Source organism: Microcaecilia unicolor, chromosome 14 (genome assembly GCF_901765095.1).
Source record: "Microcaecilia unicolor chromosome 14, aMicUni1.1, whole genome shotgun sequence".
Lineage (NCBI taxonomy): Eukaryota > Metazoa > Chordata > Amphibia > Gymnophiona > Siphonopidae > Microcaecilia > Microcaecilia unicolor.
The window spans coordinates 39,462,683-39,476,876 of NC_044044.1; the positions used below are offsets into that span (position 1 = coordinate 39,462,683).

Sequence of the window (14,194 nt, forward strand, 5' to 3'; positions counted from 1 at the left end):
TTTGTTGTTTCTGTTTCACTGCATCTTGTATTGTGATCTTGGTGTATTGTAGACTATAGGAATAAATGTGCCACTCATGTAGGTGGCAGAATGCAGGTAAAGGGGTACAGAGGACGCGGGAGGGGGGGGGGGACAGAGCAAAAGAGAGGTAACAGTCCCAACACTTCATCATATTCTTGCTTCATGCTAGGGGCTGCTTCTCTCTGCTTCCAGCTCGTTCCCCAGGCCAATGCTGCAGTAATGAGGTAGATTTCTCCTTCAATAAGATTGGGGGGGGGCAGTCACTAAATTCTCCTTCAGTAAGATTGTGGGGGGGGGGGGGGGGGGAGGTCCTCCCTGCCCCACTCTCAGCTGTAGATTTCTGTAGCTGCTGCAAAGACCTTATGGTTGTGGGGAACAGAGGGGGATAACTGGGGTTCTGTCATCTCAACCAGGGAACAGAAGGACTTGGGTGAAGCACACACAGAAATAAACTTGAATGAAAAACTAACACAAAGCCACACCAAATGTATTGCAAAAACTGACTTGAGGTGGGAATGCATCTCCATTTATTTGACAGCATTTTCACATACTACAAGAAACTAAAATTCATTGAGCCGGGTGGCTGGGTCCTTGGGACATGCTTACACGCTCTTACCCGCTATGCACATGGGTCTCCACAGTGGGGCTGGGACAGCGTATCTTCTGGACCATAGCGACAGCCATCCTAGTGCCTCATCTGCGTTGACATCACTGTCTCTCTGGCTCAACCCCTCTCCTCCAGGGAAATACCAGTCTAGTCCATGATGTATGCCAAACCCACCCCTAGGGAGACATGACCCAGACAATGTCCACTAGGACAGGACATGGATTCAGTGCACCCAAACATGCTCACAAAATCCGCTTCAAGCCAGCAATAGGCCACACTAGTTGATATTCGTTTAGAAAAAGCCTAAAGACGAAGCCATGTGTAATTCCAAGAAACGATCAGTTCAATGGAAGATGATGTAGCTGCTGCCATCTCGGCCCTGGGCAATTCAGGAACAGGATAGGCTGGACCTTGCTGCAGGGGATGGATAACAGCAGCCACCATAATCACAACACACACTGAGTGGAAATCAGGGTCCAGCCTGATCAACGCAGCCAGAGAAACTAGCACCAGCTTAATACACAAAAGATGAAGAGATGTGACCCAGGCAGACATACTGCTTTCCTCTCGCACAGTAAATTTTAGTGCTGGAGAGAGATAACATTAAATTCAATTGAATGCTTACTAAGGATGAGAGTCTCTCAAAAGCCAGTACAGTAGGCAATACCAACACCTGCCACGCTTTCATCCTCTCAGTGCCACACATCTACGCCTTTAGCCAGGAATGCACAAGCCATATCTGTAAACGACTAGTCACTGAGTGACACAGTCAAGCACCTAGCAGAGAGATCAAGGATTTCCCTCTCTAGGGAGGACATCCTAAGCTTCCCTGCAATCTCTTCAGGACCCCCTTTCCATTCCCTTTAATCCGCTAGCTAGAAGGGAAGAACATGTAATTCAACTCTGGAATGCATTGCCAGAGAATGTGGTAAAAGCAGTGAGCTTAGCAGGGTTTAAAAAGGTTTGGACAATTTCCTAAAAGAAAAGTCCATAAGCCATTATTAAGATGGACTTGGAAAATCCACAGCTTATTCCTGGAACAAGCAGCATAAAATCTACTTGTGACCTGGACTGGCTATTGTTAGAAACAGGATACTGGGCTTGATGGACCTTTGTTCTGACCTAGTATGGCAACGCTTATGTTTTCATGTACACAGCAACCTATAATGCTGATGGAAGGATTTAAAACTTATATACTAAATCCCAATTATCCAATTTAAAGCAAGTGTTCCCACTATTATTAATAACCCTTTATTTTTATTTTCTACAATTTTTTTACTTAATTTATTTTTCTCAGGGGGGAAAAGACATCACTGTTTTAATGGTTCAATATTTAAGGCACATTGGGTTTGATTCTATATTAGCGTCTGAAAAATCCACGCCGAAAATAAAATACTCCTAGGGGTATCCTATAAAGTACGCCTACATTTCTGCACGGATTATAGAATATGCTGAGTGCCCGTTGGCGGGACTCAACTTAGTCACGAGCAGTTATGCCAAGTAAAACTTGGTGTACATCCAGATGCGTAAATTAGATGCAGACCGGGCGTATTCAGGCCACACCCCCTTTTCAACTATGCGACTTAGAATTAACGCCTCATCACGTTGCAGAATACGCTTTGTGCATAAATTCTAATTAATGCCACTGTGTCAATAATTACTTAAGTGGTAATTATTAGCACTGATTGGCTTAACCAATTTAGCTGTGCGCATAATCGTTTCTGTGCACACAAGTCACGCTATGTAAAATCCGGGAGATTAAGCCTAGCGAACCTTAAGTGTATCTTCGCATGAAAGAAATTAGGTTTAGAGATTAATTTTAGGTGAAGATAAGTGTATTTTTGCTTCATCATACGTGAAAAGAATAGCAATTGTAATTAAATTGTCAATTATGGTGACTAAAAATAAGGGTTCTTTTTGACCAATAATGGTGGTTATATTGTGAGGCTTTTTAATGTGCCTTAAATATTAGGCCATTAAAGCCACTGAGGGCTTTTCCCCTGTGAGAAAAATAAATAAGTAAAAAAGTCTTATATACACGGGGCCAGGCAACATTTGCAAGGGGAGGTGCAGGAACAATGTGCGTTAAGAAAATTTGAAGAGAACAGTAATCAGGGGCCGATATTCACTAGCAACCTCGCCGTGTGGCAGAGGCTGTGCCTGCTGACCTGGTGATATGGATTTTTAGCAACACGAGGTGCAGGACAGAGCTGGGAGTTACCCAGTCACTGCCCATATTCAGCTGCGGTACTGCCGTTGGAAGACTGGCACTGACTAGGTAACTTCCAGTAGGCCGCAGACTGTCCAGATATTCAATGCCGCTCCCTCGAGAGGTGGCAGTACTGATCCAGGCAGAATTCAGCGTTTAAAAGACACTAAATAATACCCCTTTACTTGTCAAGGGAAAGGTAGCACTTTTGCATAGGCAGGAGAGCAAGGCTGGGCATTTGGGGGGAGGGGAGGGGGTAGAGGGACACCGGCTTACAGGTCTAAAAGTACAAAGTTCAAGTCTTCACACCGGCCACACACCCAGCAGTCCCGTAAGAAAGCCACCAGTCACACAGGGGACAGGCACATCCTGCCCTCCAAAAGCAGCAGCAGCAGTGTTAAAACTGCTTCTTCCCTCCCCATTCTTGTGCGTAAGCTGTAGGCAGGATGCAGCTCCCTTTCACTTCTGCCGCTTATAGATCTTTTGGGCTAGGTTGACAAAGATGTCCTTGGACAGGCTGTTGGCATGGAGGGTAATCAGCTGCTGCAGACGCTGGTAACTCTGCTCCTCGAACCGTTGATAGACAGCCGGCAGGCCCAGCTTCTCATACAGCTGCTTTACTTTCGACACCTTGGATAGGTCGTGCTGGCCATAGTTCTCCTGAAAACAGAGAGCTAAGTGAGTTAAAAGACTAGCTACCCTAAAAAAGGCCAGATGTGCTGGAATTATGAGACAATGTCCTTAGCACTGGGGAACCGGTTCTAGGCTTCACACAGCCATGGCAGAGTTGTAACAGCTGTTACCTGCCCAATATACCATTGCTAACCGTTACCTTATCTACAGAGCTGACCCAGGAAATGACCCCTGCCCCCATCTCCATACTGGTACCTCTAGAATCTGTCTCTGCTCAGGGGACACGAGCTTCAGCGCCTGCACCACCAGCCAGCTGCACTTGTTGTCCTGAATGTCGGATCCTATCTTGCCCATCACGCTGGGGTCACCGTAACAGTCGAGGAAATCGTCCTGAGAGTGGAAAGAGATGGAGATAACAGCTTCAAGGGCTCGGTGCTTCTATCTGTACCTGCGCCCAAGGCCCAGTTCAAGAGGCCACCAAGACTGACATACAGTGCCTCTTCCCCCCTCCCCCGTCCCGGGTTTGTCTGTACCCCGTGCATTCTGGCCTTCCTATACCTGAATCTGGAAGAACTCCCCCATCTCCAGCAAGATTGTCTTGGCGTTCTCATGGTCTTCCTCACCGTCTATACCAGCCTGGAGAAAGAAAACAAGAGGCTGAAGAACAGGAGATGTACCAGATATCAGCATGGGGCTTTCCCAGCGCTCTCCTCCCCCTGCAGGCAGAGACTGGAACTGCAAGAGATGAGAGCTTCTCTACACTACCTTGCAGTGGCAGAAGGAAGTAAAGTCCATTCTGGCTGATTTGTGAGAAAATGGGGAGAAAAAAAACCCGTCTTTTGTTTGGTTTCTCTGCAATTAACTTGCTGCCTTTTGCCTCTGACATATTGGGGTACTTGAAGGGGTTCTGCAGAAGCCCAATGTACATTATGGTAGGACATTCCTTAATATGTTTTGAGCATAAGTGGACCCTACTTCCTTCTACCATCGCAGGGTTGTATAGTCAGGGCTCTTACACCATTCCCTACAGCGTTCCCTGCAGGGAAGAGGCCGAGACTGCAGGAGTTGGGAACTCCCTTATAGCCAGTGTTCCTGTACCGTTCCCTACAATGCCCCTACAGGGAAGAGGCTAGGACTGCAGGAGCCAGTGCTCCTGTACTTTTTCCAGGAGTCCCACATGGCTGGCTACCTTCCGTCCCTTTCCACAGGCATTCACGTGACTCACCATGTACATAGCAACAGCCACAGGCAGGTAGAAAGAGTAGAAGGCAGTCTTGTATTTCACAATCACTTTATACCTGAAACAGAGACAAAAGGACATAACAGCTGCCATTTGACATCATTCTGGGGTCCCAGTAGGGGTTTATGTGTGTACGACCTCACCTCTGCTCAGTAAATCGGCTCAAATCCACTTTTCAGGTCGAGCTGTAATGAGATCCAGTGCCTGGCCAAGTTCTGTCTGGTAGGAAGTCTGGAGAGAATAGGGGATTTCAGAAATGAAGGCACACACATTTCCTCCCCTCCCGTTCCTGCACGGAGGGACTCTGAGCAAACACCTTTTATGCTGCTTCTCTTGGGAACTGCTGTGCCAGAAGCTTCCCGAACACCCGCTCCGCTACAGTACTATCATGTGCTCAGCCCAGTCGAAAGAAAACGCATCTTAGCATAGCAGGCCCAGGAGCCCAAGATCAAATAACCAAGTGGCATTCAAATTCAAGGATGTTCAAGAAAGAGGGGGGGGGGGGGGGGAGAACCGATTCTAGTTGGAGGTGCTCTTACCTGGAGAAAGAGTTCCAGGAGGCTGAGATAATAAGGCTTCCCGCGGCAGTATTTCTTCAGCAGTCGGTATATAGAGGCCTCCAGCAAGAACATCGTTAACCGCATCCAGCCCCACACCTTCCTGGGGAGGAAAACAAAAACAAACCCACACTGCTGAACTCATGCAAAGCTTAGAAGTTGGGCCCATACATCTCCAGCACAGACGCCTTCGGTGTTACAGGCCTAATCTCACCTTCTTATACCAGCAAGGGTGGCCCCGCCGAGTCTCAGAATAGTCCATGATGTCATCAGCCACCAGGAAGAAGGCTTGAAGCTACGGACGTGGAGGAGAGACACACGGGTCACTGTGGAAGCAGATTAACCTGTCCGTGTCCACGGACAGAATTTGCAGACCTGCGACATAACTTGAGACGCAACAAAGTGAACAGACACCTCGGCTATTCCCAACATCTGTAGGAAACCTTGGGAGCATCTTACTATGGACTGTGGCACACTAAACAGCCAGTGTATCGTATTCTCTGATAGTCTTTGATTCTGTGGACCAAAGGGGGAAATATCCCATCTCAGAGCCTGGATTACGACACTCTTACCTCTTACCCCTGCCCCCAGCAATCCCAGAAAGAGAGGGGGGTGCCTCACCAGTTCAATGCACCAGCCCACAGCCAGAGCACACTGGAAGTTTTCCACTTTCTGCGCCTCGGGTCCCATCAGCTCCCGCAATGAGGTGATAACAGTGATGCCACGGTTATTCTTGCCCCCTGGGGTGTTGTATTCCAGAACCTGTACGGGAAAAGAACACGAGATACTCCAGTGTACGGTAGGTACATCATGTCTCAGCCAGCAACCGGGAGCCCAGAGAGCACGATCCAGCGTCCCAGTGAACGGTCGTTCCGAGACCGGGAATATGATGTATGAACATCTGTGACCTCCAGATAGCGCAGTCTGGGCCACAACTGCAATCAAGCTTAAGTTGATTCTGGAGTACTTTTGCATCTGCTGTACAAATCTGCAGTTCTTCGCAGATAGATCAGGCACCTCGGTCTGCAGCATTTCCTTCCAGAAGAGCTCCAAGACCCTTTCTACAAGAGACTCAAGGTTCACCTCTCCACCTTTTCCTTTAACTGTTTTTACAACCTTGCCTTCTCTCACTGTTATATAGATATATATAATATTTTTTTTTTTTTTTTGTTTTTTTTGTTACATTTGTACCCTGTGCTTTCCCACTCATGGCAGGCTCAATGCGGCTTACATATACAGGTACTGATTTGTACCTGGGGCAATGGAGGGTAAGTGACTTGCCCAGAGTCCACAAGGAGGTGCCTGTGCCTGAAGTGGGAATCGAACTCAGTTCCCCAGGACCAGAGTACACCACCCTAACCACTAGGCCACTCCTCCACTCCAAGGATAAAAATCAGAATCTGTTCCCTTTGAAGAATTTTGGAGAAGAAAGTTTTGCTGCTGAGACGTGGATGCTGGCAGGACAATTTTGATTGTGATCTGGCTAAAACGGAGGGAGGGAGCGACGCTGGATCTGGTGCTCACAAATGGGGATAGTGTGTCAAATGTCCGAGTGTGTGCACACCTGGGAAGCAGCGACCATCAAACGGTTTGGTTTGATATGACAGCTGAAGTGGAGGGCGGCCACTCTAAACTCAAAGTCCTGGATTTCAAGCGTGCTGACTTTAGTAACATGGGGGAATACCTGAGGAAGGAGATGATGGGATGGGAGGATGAACGAGAAGTGGAAGGACAGTGGTCCAGGCTGAAAGAAGTAATAAATAGGGCCACAGACCTTTATGTAAGGAGAGTAACTAAAAGCAAAGAAAAAGGAAACCGATATGGTTCTCAAAGCAAGTGGCTGAGAAAATAAAGATTAAAGAGTTAGCGTTCCAGAAATATAGAAAATCTCAAGAGGAGGAACAGGGGAGGAATACCGGATGAAACTGAAAGAAGCCAAGAGAGAGGTACGTCTGGCGAAGGCGCAAGATGGAAAGAACAAATGGCTAGAAATGTAGGAGGGGGAGACAAAAATTTCTTCAGGTATATTAGTGAAAGGAGAATGACTAAAAAGGGAATTGTGAGACTAAAAGATACAGCAAAACGCTATGTAGATAATGATGAAGAAAAGCCAATTTGCTAAATAGATACTTTTGTTCTGTTTTCACAGAAGAAAAATCCTGGAGAAGGACCACGATTGACTGGGAGAAGACATACGAGAATGGAGTGGATATAGCACCATGCACAGAAGAGAGTGTGTATCAACAACTTGGAAAGCTAAAGGTGGACAAAGCCATGGGACCGGACGGGATCCACCCCAGGATATTGAGGGAGCTCAGAGAGGTTCTGGCGGGGTCCTATTAAAGATTTGTGTAATAAATCCTTAGAAATGGGAGAGGTTCCGAGGGATTGGAGAACGCAGAAGTGGTCCCTCTTCACAAAAGTGGTGATAGGAAAGAAACTGGGAAACACAGGCCGGTAAGCCTCACTTCGGTTATTGACAAGTAATGGAAGCGAGCTGAAGGAAAGGATAGTTAATTTCCTGGAAGCCAATAAGTTGCAAGATCCGAGACAACATGGTTTTACCAGAGGGAAAATCGTGCCAACGAATCTCATTTAATTCTTTGATTGGGTAACTGGAGAACTGAATCATCGACATGCTATAGCGTAATCTACTTAGATTTAGCAAAGCTTTTGACGAGGTTCCCTACAGGAGGCTCTTAAATAAACTTATGGGCTGAAGATAGGTCCTGAAGTGGTGAACTGGATTAGGAACTGTTGACGGGACAGACGCCAGAGGGTGTGATAAATGGAGTTCGCTCGGAGGGAAAGGTGAGTAGTGGAGTGCCTCAGGGATCGGTGCTGGGGCCGATTCTGTTCAATATATTGTGACTGACATTGCCAAAGGGTTAGAAGTAAAGTTTGCCTATTTGCGGATGATACTAAGATTTGCAACGAGTGGACACCCGGGCGGAGTGGGAAAGCATGAAAAGTGATCTGAGGAGAAAGCTAGAAAGATGGTCTAAGGTTTGGCAATTAAAAGTTCATGCGAAGAAAGGCAAAAGTGATGCAATTAGGGAGGAGAAAACCCACGAGAAGACTTATGATGTTAGGCAGTGAGAGTCGGATAGGTACTGAGGGGGAGAGGGATCTTGGGGTGATAGTACTGAGGATCTGAAGGCACAAAACAGTGTGACAAGGCGGTGGTCGTAGCGAGAAGGTTGCTAGGCTGTATAGAGAGAGGTGTGAATCCAGCAGAAGAAAGGAGTGTTGATGCCCCTGTACAAGTCGTTGGTGAGCCCCACCTGGAGTATTGTGGTTCAGTTTTGGAGGCTGTACCTTGCGAAGGATGTTAAAAAAAAATGGAAGCGGTGTGCAAGAAAAGCTACGAGAATGGTATGGGATTTGCGTTCCAAGACGTATGAAGAGAGACTTGCTGACCTGAACTGTATACCCTGGAGGAAAAGAGAACGGGGTGATATGATCCAGATGTTCAAATATTTGAAAGGTATTAATCCGCAAACAAATCTTTTCCAGAAATTGAAGGGGGGCAGACTCAGGAAAGATGTCAGGAAGTATTTTTTCACAGAGAGGGTGGTGGATGCTTGGAATGCCCTCCCGCGGGAGGTGGTGGAGATGAAAACGGTAACGGAATTCAAACATGCGTGGGATATACATAAAGGAATCCTGTGCAGAAGGAATGGATCCTCAGAAGCTTAGCCGAAATTGGGTGGCGGAGCAGGTGGGGGGAAGAGGGGTTGGTGGTTGGGAGGTTTTGGATAGTGGAGGGCAGACTTATACGGTCTGTGCCAGAGCCGGTGATGGGAGGCGGGACTGGTGGTTGGGAGGCGGGGAATCCTGCTGGCAGACTTATACGGTCTGTGCCCTGAAAAAGACAGGTACAAATCAAGGTAAGGTATACACAAATGAATTTATCTTGTTGGGCAGACGGGATGGACCATGCAGGTCTTTTTCTGCCATCATCTACTATGTTACTTTGTTCTCTGTGCTTCCTCCAACCTATTATCAATAGTTTATCCGGACTCCTCAGTAGACGGATACATACTTTGGGTGACCGGGGGTGGGGGGCACAGTGCAGATGGCTACAGTGATCATGAGGGATTTGCAGACCATCAGTTGGTGAAATCATTCTCTCTTTAACCTCTATCCTCGGAGAGTGGTCCCTTTGCCATGTGGATTGCTGGAGTTCAGTGTACTAGAGGCCTCCAACAAGGCAAGTATCCTAGTTAGAACTGGCTTAACCCTGGTCATAAACGATGGGAAGGATCTTCCCTCACTGAGGGCTTTTTGTCGGCTCCCTGTTCATTTGCACATTCAGTTTAATATTCCTACAGTTAGAACATAAGAGTAGCCATACTGGTCAGAACCAGTGGTCCACCTAGCCCAGTATCCTGTTTTCCAAAGAGTGGCCAATCCAGGCCACAAGTATCTGACACAAACCCAATTAGCTGCAACACTCCATGCTACCAATCCCGAGGCAAGCAGTTGCTTCCCATTCTTACTCGATAGCAGACTAGGGACTTTTCCTCCAGGAATTTGTCCAGACCTTTTTTATACCCAGATACACTAACTGCTGCCAGGTGCCCTTGGCCTGGATTGGCCGCTGTCGTGGACAGGATGCTGGGCTCGATGGACCCTTGGTCCTTTTCCCAGTGTGGCATTACTTATGTACTTATATACTTATGTTACCATATCCTCTGGCAAAGAGTTCCAGAGCTTCACTATTTGTTGAGTGAAAAAAATATTTTTTCGTTTTAAAAGTATTTCCATTTAACTTCCTCGAGTGTCCCCCAGTCTTTGTACTTTGGAATGAGTACAAAATTGATTTACTTCTGCTCGTTTTACACCACTCAGGATTTGTAGACCTTCAATCATATCTCCCCTCATCCGTTTCTTTTTCAAGCTGAAGAGCCCTAACCTCTTTAGCCTTTCTTCATACGAGAGGAGTTCCATCCCCTTTATAATTGTGGTCACTCTTCTTTGAGCCTTTTCTAATTCCACTATAATCTTTTTTGAGATACGGCGACCAGAACTGAACACAGTACTCAAGGTGTGGACGCACCATGGGGTGATACAAAGGCATAATAGTATTTTCGGTCTTATTCGCCATCCCTTTCCTAATAATTCCTAGCATTGTTTGCTCTTTTGGCTGCCGCCACACACTGGCAGAAGATTTCAGCGTATTATCTACAATGACACCCAGATCGTTTTCTTGAGCGCTGATCCCCAAGGTGGACCCTAGCGTCAGGTAGCTATGATTCGGATTATTCTTTCCAATGTGCATCACCTTGCGTTTGTCCACATTAAATTTCATCTGCCATTTGGATGCCCAGTCTTCCAATTTCCTAAGTCTTCCTGCAATATTCACAGTCCGCACGTGTATTAACAACCTTGAATAGTTTTGTATCATCTGCTAATTTAATTACCTCACTCATCGTCTGATTTCCATATAATTTATAAATATATTAATAGCACCGGTCCCAATACAGATCCCTGTGGCACTCCACTGTTCACCCTCCTCCATTGAGAAAATGACCATTTAACCCTACCCCCTGTTTTCTGTCCAATAACCAACTTCTAATCCACACCAGAACCTTGCCTCCTATCCAATGACTTTAATTTTCTCAGTAGTCTCTTATGAGGAACTTTATCAAATGCTTTTTGAAATCTAAATACCCTACAGTCAACCAGCTCACCTTTATCTACATGTTTATTCATGCCTTCCACGAAATGAAACACATTTATGAGGCAAGACTTCCCTCGGCTGAACAACAATCTCCTCCTTTCCCAGAATGTCGCCCAGTTCCTAACAAATCTAAATCCCTCATCTCTGCATCATCGTCTCACCCACGCATTGAGACTTTGGAGCTGTGCCTGCCTTTGGGTCCTGCGCGTGGGGAAGCATCTCTGAAAATGCTATCCTGAAGGATCTGGACTTTCAGCTTTCTACCTAAGAGCCTAAATTTGGCTTCCAGAACCTCCCCGTTACATTTTCCTATGTCATTCGTACCCACATGTACCAAGACAGCCGGCTCCTCCCCAGCACTATCTAAGATCCCTTCTAGGGCACACATGAGGTCCGCCACCTTAGCACCAGGGCAGGCAAGTCACTAGGCGATCCTCACGTCCATCAGCCACCCAGCTATCTACATGCCTAATGATCAAACCACCAACTACAACAGCCATTCTAACCCTTCCCTCCTGGCAGAAGTTCTCGGAGACATATCCTCGGTGCGAGGAGGATAGTGCATCCCTGGTGGGCAGGTCCTGGCTACAGGAGTACTTCCTACTTCACCAGTTACTTTCAGACTTTTAAAAAAGACACAACTCCAAAAGTACTCAAATACTCAAGTTACGACCTTGAGCAAGGAAGTTTAGATTCTCCTGTGCTGGACACAGATCTTCTTTTGGGGTACAGCGCCTCTTCTCTGGAAAGCCCACCAGCCGATTTAAAGAATGAGCTTGGGTCCTTCACCTGGCTGCCTTCTTTGTTCATCACCTTGAGGTCTGCTCTTATAGTCTTATGAATTTAATGTGTATAATGCTTGTGATGATCGATATCATTCATTTTATTTTCGTAGTATTGGTTTTCCTACACATTTGGTTTGAGCTTCGAATAGAAGGTAGGTTAAGTTACGTTTAGAAATCACCTCTTTCTTACACAGTTCACCGAGAGCCTTGCTGTTTGCCGTGGTAGTGCCAGAGAATGTGCCAGCTGGACCTCTGCTCTGATCCAGTCTGGCAACTTGAGGTTCAAGTTCTGGGATTAGAAGTTAAAACAAAAATCTTTACAAGTGACCTAGTAACGTGCTCCATCTTGCCGGTTCAGGCCAGGCTTTTAGACACACCCGCCCTTTGCCCTCACGGAAGGGTACCTTCTGTTCCGACTCCCACTTCCCCACTCGGGGTGGGTGAGGCTTTTATTCTGCAGCTTTTCCCAATGTGATCTCACCTCTTTCAGCCGTGCAATGGCGTCTCCCACCTCAGGGTGCTGGAGCCCATCCTCCGTGAGATCCTGAACAATCTGCTGGAAGTATTTGACAAACCCTGCCTGCGACTGCAGCCTGCTCTTTCCAGTTGCCGCTCATTCTCCGTGCCTGTGACAGAGAGACAAGACAGCAGTGTTTACCACAGGTTGAGCCACGTTCCACACACTCTGTGTGGTTCTTTCCTGCTTGTATCTGGCCACTCATAGGATCCCAAGACAAGTTCGCAGGGGGGCCTTCACTGGAGGCATCACATACAGTATTGTGAAACCCCTTAGCAGTTTTGGATCAATTTACAATATATCAAGTGCAGAATAAATAAAATTAAAGGAACAGCAAGACCATCACACATGCTAGGAGCTCTGTATGGTTTCACAGCTGAAGGAAGACATTTCACACCGCGCCCTGCTTAGACCAGGCTCTGTGCAACAGTCAGAAATCACAGGCCGTGTGCCCTGCAAAACCTAATCCAGTCAGCTCTATTTTCTCTTTTTAATAGACTACATCAATCAGACTTATGGAAACCCACGTGTGCAGATGAGATGTAATGTTGATACACTGGCCCCCTTTACAAGATCACTAGTAGCAAGCTTACTAGGTATAAAATTCCCCATGGTGATTTTATTATTTTTTTCTGTATATTTTTTCTTATTTGTTTGTTGTGGGTTTTTTTTTTTTTTAGGTTCATTTTTGTCTGACCCTCAGCCTTTTTACATCCCAACATTCCCTTCGCTCTCTTCAGCTTCATCACCTCTTTCGCTGGCCAGAGATGGTGCTGACAGCAGCAACGTCTCTCCCTGCCCAGATCAGCGGTGGCATCTTTTGCCAGCCATGGGCCAGTGGAAGCAATGACTTCTCTCTGCGAGCCCAGGCCCGTGGCAGCAACTCCTGATGGGTCTGGGATGGCATCAAGCGGCAGGCCCCAAAATCTAAGCGCCCAGGCCGACCTAACGCCTGGGATTTTCCCAACCCTGGCTATGATGATATATCAGAATTTTCCTTGGCAGGCTGGGGGGGGGGGGGTGCAGAGAGAGGGGTGCAAAACTCTAGCAAGTTACAATCTGTGTGATAGTTGATCACCACACCAACCAAACAGGTAGAAGATCCTTAGACCCTGTGGTGGGATCAGAGGGGAAGGGGAGAAGTTACAGACTTTCACCTCTCATCCTCCTGGGGTAGGCTCAGAGGGAGGTGGACCGGTTACAGGATTCTCGTTCCCTGGGGTAGGATCAGAGGAAGGGGGTTGGTTACAGGACTCTCGTTCCCTGGGTAGGATCAGAGGAAGGGAGTAGGTTACGGATTCTCGTTCCCTGGGGTAGGATCAGAGGAAGGGGGTTGGTTACAGGACTCACTCCCTGGGGTAGGATCAGAGGAAGGGGGGACAAGTTACAGGACTGACCTCTTAGTCTAGGAGCAGAGGGAGGGGTAGGTTACAGGACTCTCGTTCCCTGGGGTAGGAGCAGAAGGGGACAGGCTGATAAGAAACGGAGAGCAGGTTAGATTTTCATCCCCTGGGTCTGGCTGAATTAGGGGTAGAATCCCGGAGGAAAAGTCTTACCCCTGGGTCCGAAGCCTGCTGCAGTTCTTACCTTGTCTCTGCACTCCCCAGACCCCACAACACAAACTAACTCCTACCCTGCTCTTTAAAGCTGCTCCTGCACCCTCGCAGGCTGCATGCTGGGACTGGTAGTTTTTGGTCCCCCTCTCCCTAGCGTCTGTGCTACCCAGACCCTTCATCCGGGACTACATCTCCCGCAGTGCACTAAGGTAGCCTTCAGCGTGGGCGTTTCTTTCCGAGGAGGGAACTGTGACGCAATATCTCCGATTGGACAACCCTATCGTGCGAGGATGGGCTCTGGAAAAGCAACCAATAAAAGGTTGCGAGGGCGGTCGTAGAAGGCAGAGAGCCATTCTGATTGGTCGCATGTGATAGCCGAGTGT

The 14,194-nt window shown here is 47.3% G+C and overlaps 1 protein-coding gene across 1 annotated transcript; it reads right to left on the reverse strand.

The window, feature by feature from the left end:
* Positions 1 to 1,882: 1,882 nt before the first annotated feature.
* Positions 1,883 to 13,871, reverse strand: FDPS (farnesyl diphosphate synthase). Its single transcript, XM_030187824.1, is given in 12 exon segments — positions 1,883 to 3,497; positions 3,726 to 3,860; positions 4,029 to 4,106; positions 4,696 to 4,768; positions 4,854 to 4,887; positions 4,890 to 4,941; positions 5,250 to 5,337; positions 5,339 to 5,370; positions 5,482 to 5,562; positions 5,889 to 6,029; positions 12,220 to 12,364; positions 13,812 to 13,871. Coding segments are annotated over 10 exon segments (843 nt in total). The 5' UTR covers positions 5,958 to 6,029; positions 12,220 to 12,364; positions 13,812 to 13,871; the 3' UTR covers positions 1,883 to 3,296.
* Between the last annotated feature and the right edge of the window lie 323 nt (positions 13,872 to 14,194).